At 44.9% G+C, this 16,392-nt stretch overlaps 1 protein-coding gene across 8 annotated transcripts in view; it reads left to right on the top strand.

Moving 5' to 3' along the window:
* The window catches only part of KALRN (kalirin RhoGEF kinase), a gene marked incomplete at its 3' end in the record, with an annotated part of 654,541 nt that overhangs the window by 390,529 nt on the left and 247,620 nt on the right, over positions 1 to 16,392 (top strand). For all 8 annotated transcript variants that reach the window (XM_082458482.1, XM_082458476.1, XM_082458483.1 and 5 more), the window contains 5 exons: positions 912 to 1,026; positions 3,838 to 3,953; positions 4,453 to 4,575; positions 12,117 to 12,299; positions 13,560 to 13,678. In XM_082458482.1, coding sequence (XP_082314608.1) covers positions 912 to 1,026; positions 3,838 to 3,953; positions 4,453 to 4,575; positions 12,117 to 12,299; positions 13,560 to 13,678 — 656 coding nt within the window. The remainder of the gene's footprint in view (positions 1 to 911; positions 1,027 to 3,837; positions 3,954 to 4,452; positions 4,576 to 12,116; positions 12,300 to 13,559; positions 13,679 to 16,392) is intronic.

Genomic DNA, 16,392 nt, shown 5'->3' with positions numbered 1-16,392 from the left:
CTCCCAGAAGCCATTGTTGGGAATGCAACATTTGAAATAATTTTTTTACCATATGATTTGTAGAATCAGATGCTAAGTATAAAGACGTTTAAAAGTTAACAGTTTTGTCTAGCGATAATTTAATTCTGAAAACTGTGGATTGAAAATTAATGGACTAGCATGTATTACCTCTACCATCAGGAAAAATACTGCTTTTTAAAGAAATTCAGAAAATCTCTTGTCTTGAGAGAAACTAGAAGTACTCTGTCAGTAGACCTAGATTCTAGCCCTGACTTGCTTCATGACTTCTGCCCTTGCTGGGCCTGGATTGGGTACAATAGCATGGGACAGACCTGTCCTCTCTGCTACCCACCACTCTTGTGAGTCTTAAGGGCGTGGTACAATGGCTCTTACCCCTTTACATGACTGATATTTCCCAGCAATAGGATCTTTATTCGTCTTATTGAGGCAGGGGTGGGTTTGATGAACAAATACGTTTCTAAAATGTGAGTAATTTAGATTTGGAACATACGGTTAATAGGTTTGATCACTAAATTTGCTTTCTCAAGTCTAAATTAAGCTAACGTTGAAGTGGCTTATGCCAGTGGTCATATACGAGGCATTCTGGTGGCAGAGGGAAACCAACCTGAGAGTCACTCTCAGGTGGTCACGCTGAATCAACACGTAGTAGTCAAAGGGTGGCTGATTTCTGGTTTTGCCTGTGATGGAAAGGGGAGAGGCACAGGGAGCTTTTCTTTACTTGACAAAAGAGTGAGTGAGTCTCCTGCACTGGAACTGGAGTATGCCCCAGGGCTCTGCTCACCCAGAGCCCCAGAAGCCTCATCACCAGCACCCCTTCTCCAGTGTCTTAGATCACGTGCCCCTACCAGACTGGGACTTATGTGTGGGGCTTCACACCTTGTCTCTCTCAGGCCTGCACCCTGGCACGGCGGAACGCTGAGGTCTTTCTCAAGTACATCCACAGGAACAATGTCAGCATGCCCAGTGCCGCCAGCCACACCCGAGGACCCGAGCAGCAAGTGAAAGGTCAGTGCAAGCCCTGCCAGCCTCGAGCCACTTCAGCCGCATGGACAAGAGCCTGGGTACCTGGTCTTCATGTGACCTGGTTCTCCTCCTTGGATAAGAAAAAGTGTGATGTGGATGGTGTGGGTGGTGGCGATTCAACATACATCAAGATTTGGAATGGAAAAATGACTATAAAATTTCCCCAGAGCTTTTGCATTTATCTTAAGAGTTTAGAACAATGCTAGTAGAATTTTCTGAAATGACAGATGATCTCTATGTATCTACACTGTGCAGTACATGGCCACTAGTCAACCCCAGAGACCAAAGCTAGGGAGGGAAGTGACACTGATTTGGAGTGAGGAGTGGGGACAGGCTTGGCGAGCTGCAGAGCAGACAGAGGGAAGCTCTGACCTCCTCTGGGAAGGGCCTCTCTCCTGCTCAAGGAACTCAGGAGGTGCGAAGATCAGAGGCCACTGGGAAGAATTAAACTTAGTAATCAAAGATCCCTACAGAGAAGAGGGAAGCAACATTCCTTTTCCAGATGTGCCACCCTGTTTGCAGCCGAGGGGCCCTGTGGGTGGCTCGCATTATGTCACCTTCCCCTTCCTGCAGATTTTTCAAAGCCTGTGTTCTGATGTCCAAGTGCAGGTGGCAGCTTGGGTGAGGCCAGCTGCCTGCTGAGAGCGCACACGCCCGCCCCCGCCCCAGTGTGCCGAGAGTGGCAGCCCCCCCCGGTGAGCAGGATCTGCCGCACCTTCGTGGGCGCCAGGGCAGGGTTTGCCCAAAGGAAAGTTTACCCGATGGGGCACAAATGAAACCTGAAACTCATTAGGATTTTCGCCTGAGCTGGATTGATTCTCTCAGCCACCACAGACGGACCTCAGTGAAAAAAACTCTGACTAGGAGACAAAAAGAGTAAAGGAAACACAGGTTCTCACTGTCTTTGCCCAGTTGAAGCTTCCACCTGAGCAGGGACCTACAGTCTCTCCTATATCCATTTCCTTTCCACCTGCTGCCTGGACCCAAAGCCAGTGCCACTTATTTTAAGTTTTTGTTACAGGAGCAATTATTGCTGCATAACAACCCCTGAAATTCAGTGTCCTACAACTATAAGCATTTATCATTCAATGACTGTGTTGGCTTGGGGACCAGCTGCCTTGGCTGGGCTCAGTGATGCGGTTCTGCTTGAGGCTGCAGGTCTGGCTGGCTTGGCCCCTTCACTGCAGGGTGGGTTCTTGTCTGCTCCATGTGGATTAATTCTGGGACTCTGGTTGATGGGGCAGCGGTTACCCAGGAGAACTTCTTATAGAGGTGATGGCAGAGGTTTAAGGGGCAAGCTCAAGTGCACAAGCACACTTCAAGCCCCTACTTGTGTCCTATCTATTAACAGCCCCATTTGCCAAAGAAAGTCATGTGACTGAGCCTGAGTTCGGGAGTGAGGAAGTACACTTTGTCTCTTTGGGGAGGAACTAAAAAGCTACATAATAAGGGCAGAGATATAGGGAGAGGTGAATAATAGGGACCATAAAAGCTCTCAGCCTAAGAGAGGAGAGACAGATTCTGTCCTTAGAGAGCCAAACTTCCATAGGGCATTAAAAGTGCACAAAATCAACAAAAACTTCTAAGTACAAACACTGCAGTTTGGGCTGTGCCTTTTTTATAGAGCACAATAACTTGTGCTTTACAGCCCCAGTAACTCGGTAGACCAAGGTGGCTAAGGACCCAGGCTCTTAAGTCAAATAGCTCTACCCCTTTATCTGACTGACCCTGGTTGAGTTTCCTATCCTCTCCAAGCCTCAGTTTCTTCATCTGTAAAATGGAGATAATAGTGGTCCATGCATCCTGAGGTACTGTGAAAATACGTACCTGCCACATAGTGAGTACTGAATAACTGTTAACTTTCCATAGCATCATTATTGTGTATTTTATTAGTATCTAATATAGTTAGCAGGAAGCAGGAGGCAAACAATACAAAATAAATTTTATTGCTTCAAGCTTAGAACATACTATTATACACTTCAGAAGTCCATCCACATAACCAGCTGCTTCTGGAACAACAGGAGAAGTAGAGAGAGGGAGGGACATGACATGGACAAACAGCTCCCACGGCCACCGTGGTGCCCTGTGCCTTGTACACATCCTCGCACTCACCTTCATTAGAGATGACGTGAGAACAGCTTTTAGCTTTTCTTATGATCGGTCCCAACCAGCATGGAAGTTTGGGCCTAGAGACATGATTCCGTGATGACATGATTCCAACATAGCTTCCCTAGGCCCATAATTCAGAGGTTTTAAAATTGAGGTTGTGCTGTTGAAGTGCTAAGTGCACAACCTCTTGTACGGGACAGAGCTTGTGGCAAGTGACACGGCTATCCATGCGGTTACCCCAGTCCTCACGCCAGTCCCCTCTGGCCCTCTCCTAGGACCCCTCGAGAGTGGCTGGTGTTCCTGTCAAGTCCGTTCACTCTCCGCAGGCTCCCAGGCGCCAGTTGTGTTAGCTATTATTTTCAGCACCGATAATTCCCAAGGTCTCTTATCATCAAGGACTAGCTTTGGCGTGAAGAGGATCAGAGTCACTTTTAAGTCACCCTGGGGACTTCCTCTTCCCCCCTTCATTGATGGAACCTCATCAACAGGCCCTCCCCCAGTCTCCCTGATCTCTGGGAAATCCTCTCTGAACTACACTTTTGCTCCCTTGCTTTTGGTGCTGGATCAGTCCGATGGGGAGACTTGAAGGTCTCAGTTACCTGGCACCTGGGAGCAGGGCTGAAGCAGCCGGTCAGATTTGCTCAGGACCTTCCTGTGACCAGCGCCTGTCTCTCTGCTCTGCAGCCATCCTGAGTGAGCTCTTACAGAGGGAGAACCGTGTCCTGCACTTCTGGACCTTGAAGAAGCGGCGGTTAGACCAGTGCCAGCAATACGTGGTGTTTGAGCGAAGCGCCAAGCAGGTATGTTCAGAGCTTTCCCTGGCGTTGCCTCAGTTCTGGGGACCATACAGAGGCCTAGATGACCAAGACTTGGGACAGTCCTGAAGAGGGTCATAGGAGCAGGCAGAGTAGAGGTGGGAGGTGGGGATGAAAAGAAAGCATCCTTGCGCTGACCAGCCGTTCAGCCTTCACCAGGCACTCTGTTCAGAGCCTGGTACCAGGAGTTGGGAGGAGCCGCTGGGGGCAGATTGCTCTAACTCATAGATGACACTGGGCCTGGCCTAGAAGAGTCCCCAGTCTAATGGACAAGACACTCTCTTTGCTGGTGGGTTGTTCCAGGTCTAACAGGGGAGGGCTCTTTCATAAAATCAACTTGCAAGCTACATACTGATTGAATCGTGCCAGCATTTCCTAGGTCCATCATGCTGTCCCAAACCACAAACCTTCACATCAGAGCATGGCATGTTTTCCTACTAACAGCTGGCTTTTGGGGCACTGAATGGGTTGTTTCCTCCTACAGGCGCTAGACTGGATCCAAGAAACAGGTGAATATTACCTCTCAACACATACCTCCACGGGGGAGACTGCAGAGGAGACTCAGGAGCTGCTGAAGGAATATGGGGAGTTCAGGGTGCCTGCCAAGGTAGGAAGCATCCCGGAGCCCTCCCCTTCCACCCAGCGCTCCCCAGTCTGGCCAATTTCACATTGCGGGAGGGAGAACAGCCTCTGTACACGGAAATGCTGGACTTCAGAGGCAAGGTGGGGGGACACACACGTAGGATTGTCTCCTTTGAGACCTGAACATCCAAAGAGATGGAGCTGTTGGTAGAGCCTCTGTACGCAGGAACTCAACGCCTATACGCTGTGCTTCCAAATGGCACTCATCTTCGTGCTCCAGATTCTGGAATCTGCTGTATTCTTTCAGACCAAATAAGGCAAAGGAATGTATTCATGTGAAATGCACATCGTGTGGGAATATCAGCCACATATTCTTGAAATTTGAATGGCTTGGGAAGTCCACCTTTTGGGAAAGGCCAGCGGCTATGGGTGGGTTCACAAAGCAGGTTCCGGAGCTGACTACTTCCCTCTGGCCTCGCCCTGCAAATGAGCCAGACTGAGGTCTCTGGGGAGCAAAACATGCACTGGTGCACGTACCGCACACCCCCACACCCCCATTCACACCGAGGTGGAGAATGAAAATAATATAATAGAAGGAAATCTCACTTTCATCTGTTTTCCCAGCCAGGATTTGATCTGAGGACCCTTGGCTTTGAGTGAAAGCTGATGTCTCAGTTCCCTCTTTGTAGCATCCTTGTCCCTCACACTGGGCTCCCTGCCATGGAGGACCATCCTTGGCATCACTTCCACATAGGGCAGATGCTATTCCCAGGATGAGAGGAGCTTTTGTGAGAGTCAGGGGGGGAACATATTAATGCCTACCTTATCCAGAGATCCCTCTGACACTGCAGCAAATTTCTCTCTAATCTGCTGCAACAAAATTAGGCCCTTAGCCTCCTTCCTGAGCTGGTATTTCAGAAGTGGTTATCCACTTTGTGAATCCTGCACTCTGAACTCTTGATAGTGGGGAGCCTTCCCCCTGCACACTTGTGAGCTTTGGGGCCTTTTCACCCAATGTGAAAAACTGTCATTTCAGATAAGAGATTCATTTCAATACCAGCTAGAGCAGACAGTGCCCAGGAGGTGGCAGACTCACAGAACCGTTTTCAAATCCAAATGAAAATGGGTTTGAATTACCCACTTTGCACCTATCTGCCCCTCTCCAAATAGTGTCAACAACGAACCACTAAGAGGCTGAATAGTATCAGATCCACTGGTGATCCTACTCACGTAGAATGGATCACAGCAGATACCCAGAACTTCCTAGGATCAGAGTCTCTCCATCACCAAAGTGGAAATGTGGAGAGTCATTCAGTCAAATTTAATTCATCCTTCCTTTACAATCTTCCTGTCTTTCTCTTTTCTATTCACATTGTTGTCACCCTAATTGGGTTCCATGCTTTTGGCCTTTCCTTCCTTCCAACCCATCCTGCCCTTCATTGGCGTTCATCTTTAAAACACTACTTTGGTCAGATTACCACCCAGCTCAAGAGCTTTAAGGATTTTGCAGTGCCTTTAGGCAACACTCAACAATGTCTACAACTGTGCCACCTTACCACTGCCACTGTATCTTCAGTTAATGTGTTTATGCAGATTTTATGCTCCAGCTGAATGCATATTATTTTCTTACCCTCCAAGAGATACATCATTTATTTTCTTGCCTCTGTATCTTTTCTATACTATTTCCCTGCCTAGAATATCCTTCCCTTCCATCTAGTTTGTACTTTTTAAGAAGACCCCACCTTCCCACTTCAGTGCCTCCTCCTCTGTGTCCCTGCCTACAAGCCGGATACAATCGGCCTATCCCTGCACTGCAGACATTGTCTGTGCAGCCCTTAAGGCACCTGGCCTGGACCGTCCTGTCCTCCGCAGCGTTACCTCCTGTATGAGCCTGCAAGATCCCAAAGGACAAGAACCATGCTTCATTCACGTGCCTAACTATATCTTATGCATTGAAGGGAGGCTACAGATATTTGAGAACATAAGAGAAAAAGAAGTTTGGGTAGATTTCAACAACGCTTCCTCCCCAAACCTCTATTTAATATGATTCTTTTACTTTGACTCTCTCTCTGTTCTCTCTTCCTCTTAACTATTTCTCTTAATGGGATTTCATCCTCCCATCTATCATTTCCAAGTTTCAGGGCTATTTGTTATGGGAATATCTACAAGATAACAAATCCAGCTGGGGACCTTCTGATGAAAGGCAGTAGCCTCCGGCCCCACCACAGTCCCACTTACCAGAAGCAGACCTCTTTTAACCAGCCATCTTTGGTTTTAATCTTTATAACCAATAAAGTGAATTTGAAATGGAAACCAAATTGACCTTAAACCACACGACAGTAAGTATGGTGGCCCTCATGATTGAACAGAGCAATAGAGTATACTGAGTATATTGATTTACTATACTCTGTTCCAAAGAAACAGATCAAGTAGAAGAAACACTGAATATAAAAAGGTACTTTCTATGTAGCAATACACAAATGTAAGAATAAAAATAAGATAAAGAGAATTTGGATGAGGATAAGATTTTCTTGTTGTGGTGTGCTGTGGACAATCCAGTTAGAAGAATGCAAATGATATTTTCCTATTGTAGGTTTCAAAATTTATAAGGAGTCAAGATACATGGTGATAGGAAAGCTTAATCATCTTGACATCTGGAAGAACTATTTCTTCTAATAGCAAAACTCTTCAGATTCTTCTGTTTTCCATTTTTTACAATTCAGTAGTTTTTTGTACGTTCACAAGGTTGTGCAGCCGTCGCCACTATCTAGTTCCGGAATATATCATCCCTCCCCAAAATAAACACCCGTACACATCAGCAGTCACTCCCCTTTTCCCCTCCCCTCAGCCCCTGGCAACCACTAATCTACTTTCTAGCTCTATGAGTTTGCCTGTTCTGGACACTTCATGTAAACGGAATCATGGAATCATATAATATGTGGTCTTTTATGTCTGGCTTCTTTCACTTAGAGTGTTTACAAGATTCATCCATGTTGTAGCAGTACTTCATCGGTACTTCATTCCTTTCTGTGACTGGATAATACTCCACTGTATGGATAAACCACATTTTGTTATACATTCATCAGTTGATGGACATTTGGATTGTTTCCAATTTTGGGCTACTGTGAATAATGTTGCTGTGAACATTTGTGTACAAGTTTTGGTGTGAACATATGTTTTCAGTTCTCTTAGGTATATACCTGAGAGTGGAATGGCTGGGTCAGGTGGTGACTCTATATTTAACTTTTTGAGGAAATGCCAAACTGTTTCCCAAAGCGCATACACCATTTTCCATTTCCACCGGTGGTGTGTATGAGTTCTGACTTCTCTACATCCTCTCCAACACTGGTTATCGTCTGTCTTTTTTATATAACCATGCCAGCGGGTGTGAAGTGCTATCTCATTGTGGTTTTTATTTACATTTCTCAATGAGTAATGATGTTGAGAAAACCCTTTTCTAAACTGATAATTTTATCTCTGAAAGTAAAAGAAGCTATGAGATAAACTGGACTAGATTCTTCTTAACAAAAGAGAATTAAGTGATAATGAAAGTGACTGGAGCTTTAGCTGAACTAAATTATGTCTTTGAATTCAGACAGCCAGGAAAGGGGACACTGGGCTTGTCAGAGAGGCGCTTTCTACGAGAAAAGTAGAATCTAAACAGTTCAGATGAAAGATGGACATGTTTCTGTTTCTGAGACTCTTAAGAGGAATGAACATAGCTCACATGTGATAGACATTTTTGCAAGGTTTAGTTTTTCATATTTAACAACTAAATCTTTCTCCTGTGGGATGAATATGAAGATATATCTCAAGGAATGGTTTTCCCACTCAGGGAGTACAATAATTCCATACCCCCAAAGAATATATCAATAAGGACAAGGCAGATCAGCAATGAAAGGCCAATTGGATGCTTATAATTAGATTATGGGAATATATCAAGAAGGCTAAATTTTAAAGACTTGTCAGATTTTCAAGAGCTACCAAAAGGGCTTTTTACAAACTATATTCGGAGTAAGGTGCTCTGATTAGGGGAAGATGATATAATATTAACTGATCAAAAGAAGGAAGGAAGAGAAAAAATAAGAAAAATAGAACTACTGAACCCTTATTTTTAACCTCTGTCTTTTCCAGCAGATAACATAGAATTGAAAATGAAAGGGCAAAATATACACTAGGGAACACAAGAATCCCAAGATAAGTGAGATATGTTCTAAATTTCCAGGCCCAAGTGAATTATATTCCCCAAAAGCTCCCTTTGTCCACAAGATCATGTCCATACTCCTGAACCTAACATGCAAGCACCTCTACAATCTGACCCCCACTTTATCAGTCTGTATGAGTTACTCTTCTTGGTGGCAAGATTTGAGTTTCAAGCTGGCTTAAGTTTAGAAGGGGAAAAGATTTTGTATGGCTGTATGTGGAAATAAAGAAGACAGAAACTGTGCGGCTGGACCTCGAAGGAGCCCAGGAAAAGCTGAATGACTCAGCCCAATGGGAAGAACAAGACACGTGGCATAGTCTCACCTCTGGAGATGAAAACTGGGATGTCACCCGAGACCAGGGCAGTTCCAGCAGCCATGTTTCCGGGTCAGCTCATCTCAGGAGATCAGGCATACATGACTACCACCGCTGTGATTCAGCTTCCCTTCTCTCCTCTGCTATTTGCTTTCACTTCTGCTCTGCAACCAGCCACCCAGTTCCCTGTCTGTACAGTTCACATCCCCAGAAAAACCACCTTGATTGACCCAACATGTTGCCCCTGTCCCTGTTTAGTCAGAGCTTCTAGGCCAGGACACCTTGGAAGTCACTGGCTGCATACTGATGGGCTGCCCTCGTGGGGCAAGTTTTACCTCTGATCTCATCAGCGGTAGCCAGGCATGGGGCGGGTCGCGCTGTGCCACCATAGTCACCCACGTATAAGAAATCACTTCAGACTGCTCTCAGTAGGGGCCGTGGGCATGGTTGGGGTCAAATCTTTTCATCTAATTCTTCCCAGTGTATACCTTCAACTCTTGCTGGTCTAATTTTACTCACCTCCAAGCACAATAATTACGCACTCATCCATTTACTCAACATTATTATTATTATGGTATACATCGTAGACATTGGAGCTACAAATGAATAAGATCACACTCATCTCTTAGAAGCGCATGGCCTAATGAAGGAGACATAAATAACTCAGCGTGATACACGCTGAAGTAGCAGCATGTGTGTGGTACTGTGGGAACACTGGGAAGGGCATCTCCCACTCGGCTTGTGGGGAGGAGGTGAGAGAGGGCCATTGAGGTGAAAGCAGGGGTGAGGAGGAGCCACTCATCACATTGTGGGGGGCAGGTGAGGTTTATTTAACATGGCTGGAATTTCGGGGCCACGGAGAGCAGTGGAGACGGTCACGTGGGCAGGTGAGGCCACGTGGGGAAGAGCTTGTCTGCGCTGCCAGTTTCACTGTCTGTCTGCTCCCCCTGGGTCCCACACATACCTGGAATGCTCTTGCTCACAAGCCACTATCCCTGTTGACTCTGAATCAGTTTTGATGTTTTAGGATATCATTTCCTCTGATAGGAAATTATAGGGCTGCTCTGGTAGGACTGCTGCTACCAATTGGCTAGAAACCCCCAACTCGTGCTCAAGTCTCCTTACCAAGAGCAGAGAATAAATACGTGTTTCCAAGATTTTATATGAAGATGGATTTCTTGATTATAGCTACAAAAATTAATCACTGTTTTAAGTAAATGACAAACCTAAGAAAAATTGTTTCCCGGGTTAGGGAGGAAGCCCTAAATGCAAGAAATAGAAGTCCTTGGAATACCAGGTATCTTGTATTAACCGAGTTCCAGCGCCATTATTCTTTGCCTTTTCGTTGCTAAGGAGGTGTTTCTCCTGTCCTCATATCCACCTTCTTTCCTTCACACCAAAGCTCTTCTGGCCCCTTATCTCCCAGCCCTGGGGACCAGCCCACTGTGCTGAGGTAGGAGAGGCTCGAAGGTGTTGAGTGAGTTGCTGGAGGGCGGGAGCCCTGGCCGTGAGGAAACAAGTCCTCTCTGCTTGCCTCTCCTGCCAGAAGCTTCCCTCTGGCAGTTCTTGAGAGGGTCAGTCTCTCTTGGGAGGGGCTGTGGGTGAGCCTGGAGAGGCAAGGGTGAGGGTGGTGGCATAAAGAAAGAAAGGCTCTTCTGTCTGTTCCGCGCTTGCTCCAGTGATTTTCTGTCTCAGTTTCCCTCAATTACCCGGATCGTAGCATGATCCAAACCTTGTACCTACTTTCCCCCAATCCAAAAGATAAAAGATTACTTCTCAGAATATTATGTAAATATTCTTCCCTCTCTCTTAAAATCTATCAGGTTTTCCTGATAGATGTTAGAGTTTCAAAACCCAAACTGAGGATAAAAGGTGAGCAAGCGTTTGCTTGTTTGAATAGCCCTTCCGTTTCCATATCTTACCCAGCACAGGTCCTGCCTCCCCCATGACACCTTTTCTGCCCCTGCCAGCCCACCTTCATATTTTTCCTGTTTTAAAATTCCTGCAGTGTTAACTATACATATTTCTTATTTTGACATTCAATTACATAATGCCCTGAGTTATTGAACTACTCTGTGTGAAAATCTTGTCCCTCTAGGGATATAAACAGTCTGGTGGAAATCTCTTTTTCTTCTTTTGTTTACCCCCCAGGTCTTTCCCCACAGCCCTCTGCACAGTGGTGTCGACAGAGTAGATGTTGAACACACTCTTGTTAGAAATGAAATTGACCCACGTCAGGGCTCCACCTCACTTAGCCCTGTGATGGACACTAGCTTCATTCACTCTTCTCCCTCTCTCTCTCTCTCTCTCTCTCTCTCTCTCTCTCTCTCAAGGAAACTAAAAACAAGATCCTGGTGGTGAAAGGGACAGAGTTTACTCTTAAATCTGCTGGTTAGATTTCTGTAGATCCTGGCTGTGCCAACTCACCTGACGTTTAGAAAGCCGTCTTCAGGCCAGTAGAGTAAAGGGAGAGAACTAGAAACTATGGACCAGAGGCAAACGGCTCTATCACTTACAGGTTGTATGAACTTGGACAAGCCCTAAGGCTCTCTAAGCCTCAGCCTTTTCAATCTGTGTTTCAAAGAGACCCATACCGCCTCCCTCCACCTGCCTCCTAGGGATGCTTTAAGACTCAAACGAGTCTCAGATGTAACGTGAACATACTCTGTAAACTGATAAAGTGCTATATTAATGAAAGAGATTCTTACATCAATAATCATACTGGCTAACATTTATTGCTTACTGAGTTCTTACTGTGAACACTGTGTTCCAGACACATCCTACGTTGTCAACTCATGTAATGCTCACAGCAACCCTACAATATAGATACTATTATGATCCCTATTTTGCAGATGAAGGAACTGAGGCACAGAGGGTTTCAGTAGTTTGCTCAAGCCCTTCCAGCCAGTAAGTGACAGCACTGGGATATAAACGGAGGCAGTCTGGCTCTGGGGTATCTATGGCTTCTGTGAAGAAGGAAAGAGGGCTGGAGTGAAGGGCCATGATAGTAAAGGTAAGCTAGTAACTTACGACCATCTTTTGCGGCAGCAAACAAAGGAGAAGGTGAAACTCCTGATTCAGCTGGCCGATAGCTTTGTGGAAAAAGGCCACATTCATGCCACAGAGATCAGGAAATGGGTGACCACGGTGGACAAGCATTACAGAGACTTCTCCTTGAGGATGGGAAAGTACCGGTACTCTCTGGAGAAAGCCCTTGGAGTCAACACAGAGGTAGGTGTGGGGTTGCCCAGCTGGGACATCCTCCTTTCTTACCTCCGTCAGTACTGCTGTTCATTGCCGTGGAGGGAAGCTGGGTTTGCAGAGGAATCTTCCTGAGCTGTTGACCCCTAGAGCACTTGCCTTGTGTTGTCTTTCTCCTGGAGGGACTGGATCTTGCTGAGCCGTTGGCTTCCAGCTCCCCATGACTGGTGCTATATACAGTGCAAAATTGGCTGGCCATGGGTAGGGCCTGTGGCTACAGAACAGAGTTTTTCTATGTGTAGAGTTAACTGTTGACTTTGAGGATTAAACCCTTTATCTTGGCTTCATCAGTACTGTCTTCCACCCAATTACGTTAATCAGCAAATGATTAGACTCCTCGGTGTGTATAACAGTGCTCTTTCAAGAATAAGGTACGCAATTTGTATAAAGTCTATTTGACATTTCAACTGAAAAGAAGTACCATTTGCCAGGAAGCAAAGGAAGACTGACTTTTAATCTCTTCTTTATAATAGGGGTCATTAACCTATGAATTAAGAGCTAAATACAGACTGGCAATCTAATCCTAGGATTTCTAATTCTTAAATCTTTAAATAGGCTCATACTCTGAAACAGAGCAGACTAGAGAATAAAGTGGTCAAACCACAAAGATTGGGGGAATTAACATCTCCCCCAGGCTTTAACCTGTGAGATTTTTTCCCTAGAGGTTTTTTTCTATATAAATACCAAACAGTGGTTGAAATAAGCATGGATGGGCAATTAGAAAATTCAGTAATTGTTCTATCATTTAGCTTTCTATTTCCAAGGGAAGTTGCTTGTTTAAATAAAAATATTTACTTTTATTATTTTCCCTTGACAAATGAAAGTTTTATATCTTTTTACATTTCTGTTTCACATCTGTTATAATGGTTAATCATCAGTCTTGGACCTGTGTGTGTGTGTGTGTGTGTGTGTGTGTGTGTGTAGATCTAATCAGGCCCAACGTCCTTGAGGAAATATGACACTAATTATCAAATGTGTACATTCTTTTTCTTTGCTGTGGATATTATCCCTGAGCATTTGACCTGAACATTTTATACTTTTCTTATTTGAAAAAAAAAATTATCCCATGAAGAAGAGTGCTTGTGGGTAGCAGTTGGTGGGATTCCCCATCTTCTCATCCTTCTCCGTTATATCTTTCTCTGTTCTTCCCTTCCCCCACCTCCACCAACTCTGGTGAGTTGCTTTCCCAAAACATCTCCAAGGTGACCTCTGCGATCTCTCTGTGTGTAGGATAACAAGGACCTAGAGCTGGATATCATCCCAGCAAGCCTTTCAGATCGTGAGGTCAAGCTCCGGGACGCCAACCATGAGGTCAATGAAGAGAAGCGGAAATCAGCCCGGAAGAAAGAGTATGTGGGGGGTTGGGCGTGAGACGGTTCCACCAACTGGAAGGCTCCTCATGGCTATGCTTGGTTTTCACTGCCACCCGTCCCTTTAGACAGCTTGCTGTGTCCCCATGACCACCTGCAGAGGTTGGAATGGGCAGACATAATGCTTCCACCCACATTTCACACTAACCAAGAACTTTAGGGCATTGGACAGAAGAAACAATGAACCATGTCAACCTTACAAACCGTGTCTTGATCACTCTGCTTTCTTTACATCAGTGTTACAAAGCTACACATAGCCAGAGATATGCAAGGGCTTTATGAAGAGTATTTTGACATTCCTTTTGGGTAATGCTGGAAAAAAATGGTGTGTTCTAAGATTAAGAAGGCCTCTGTAGTTGATTTTATCAAAATAAAGTAGGACTATAGGTCCCTTGGAACTGAAGAAACTCAAGCTGGTCTGTGAAGTCAGAGCATATGTTCCATCTGGGCTGCTGTAAGAAAGTATGACGAATCAAGTGCTTTAAACAACAGAAATGTATTGTCTCACAGTTCTGGAGGCTGGAAGTCTGAAATCAAGTTGTTGGCTGGGTTGATTCCTTCTGAGGGCTGGGAGGGAAGGCTCTGCTCCAGGCCTTTCTCCCTGCCTTACAGATGGCCATCTTCATGTTCACATGACATCCTCCCTTAATACAGGCCTGTGTCGACTTCCCCCCATTTTAAGGATACCAGTCATTTTGGAGTGGGGGCCCACCCTACTCCAGTATGACCTCATCTTAAATTGCATCTGCAATGACTCTGTTTCTAAATAAGGTCACATTGTGAGGTACTGGGGGTTGGGACCCAACATATACATTTTGGGGGAGACACAATTCAACCCATAGCAGAGAGGGAAATGAGGAGACAACACGTGGCCAGATCTTCCTGCTGGGCTGTCTCTGAGACACCAAATAGCCAGAGGATGGTAAAGGGTGGGTGGAAAGTAAAACAAAATCGGGTAGAGGGTAGTGGAGCTAAATTATGAAGAAAAACAGGAAAAACTGCAGGAAGCAGATGGAGAAAAAGGGAGAAGGTAGAGGCATGCCAGAACCCAAGGCAGTAAAGTCAAAGACAATTTTTCAAAGCAAGTGGGATTACGTTCCTTCTGATCTTCCTTCTTTCCTTGTTTACCAAGCACTTACAGTGTACTAGGAACTTTGCTTATAGGATCTTGTTTAATCCTTGCAGCAGCCCTGTGTGATCAGCTGTTTTATAAGTAAGGAGTCTGAGGCTTGGAGAAGCAAGTCCTGCCTCTAGGAAATGACAGTCATAATTCAATTCCTGGTTGTCTGACTTCAAAGCTCATGGACTTTCCACTCTACCAATAGAGCAAGACTAGCAAGAGAGTGGCTCATTAACTCCTGCAAAAGGCAATTTTCTAAATCAATAATTTAATAGAAAGGCCACTGCTAGAACAAAGTTTTGCTTTAAGGAAAATCCCACCAAGATAAAGGTTCAGGAAAAGATGCTGCTCATTTTAATATTTCTTCTGAAATCTCCAACAGGGGACACTCGGGATAATCTTTCTCAAAATTTTTATGTGATGGAACACCTTGTAAATAGGGATTCTCATTATGAAGTTCCATGAAAAAATGACATGGAAAATCTAAGATAAATATATAAAAATATATTTTGTGCTAAACTAGATATTATTGCATATCACATGCCAGCTAGGAAGCACCATTTCTAAAACATATTTGTCAAAGAAAGAAAGTGACGTAGGTACACTACAGTGAAGCCACGCATCATGAGTTGAACACCCACACAGGTACATTGTGTTGTTTAGGGGTCCAAGGAGGAAGGAGCCTTCCCCTTGCATATGTGTAGCACAGCTTCTCTTTTTGGGAGACTGAAGAGTAGTCACTTAATATCATTAGCTTGTGCTGTACTTGGGATCACATGCTTAGCCTCATGCACATCAGTTTGTGATGTAAAATAACCCCATTAGAAGCCAGAGGTCAGCACACTATGGCCTACAAGCCACAACTGGTCCACCACCTGTTTTATATAGTCTGTAAGCTAAAAATTATTTTTTATATTTTTAAATGGTTGAGAACTATCAAAACAAGACGAATATTTTGTGACCTGAAAATTAGATGAAATTCTTTTCTGTTCATAAATAGTTTTATTGGAACACAGCCGGACTTACTTTTTTAACATATTGTGTGTGGCTTCTTTCACACACAACAGCAAAGCTGAGTGGTTGTGACAGAGACTGAATGGCCCACAAGTAGTTATTCTCTGGCTCTTTACAGAAAAAGTTTGCTAACCCCCAGTCTCGGCGGTGGTGTCTTGGGCATCTGCTTCTGGCTTTTAAACCTGGTTTAACCTGTGGGACTGTGAACTGTTTTGGTGTAAGTCAGCAGTTCTACTCAGCAGGAATCATCATTCTGGGAGCTACAGTAAGAGAAACATAGGAAGCTGAGTTGGTGTCTAGTTGGTGAGAGTGAGTGTGAGTGGCACTACAAGCTTATGTGCGCGCACACACACACACAGATGTGCAACTGAGAGCACACACATATCAGCACAGAATCAAAACATGGTAGAACTGGGGGGGGGAAAGGGGAAGAGAGTATGGAACTAGCCGAGCACAAACATGCTGAAGGGACACAGAGCAAATGTTCAGAGTGAGAGGGACTCAGAGGGAGAGACGCATATTGGTAAAGTAGAGAAACAGGACATCCAAGAATGTCATA

Source organism: Balaenoptera physalus, assembly GCF_965194825.1.
Source record: "Balaenoptera physalus genome assembly, chromosome: 4".
Classification (NCBI taxonomy): domain Eukaryota; kingdom Metazoa; phylum Chordata; class Mammalia; order Artiodactyla; family Balaenopteridae; genus Balaenoptera; species Balaenoptera physalus.
This window is presented reverse-complemented; position numbering and strand designations above follow the sequence as displayed.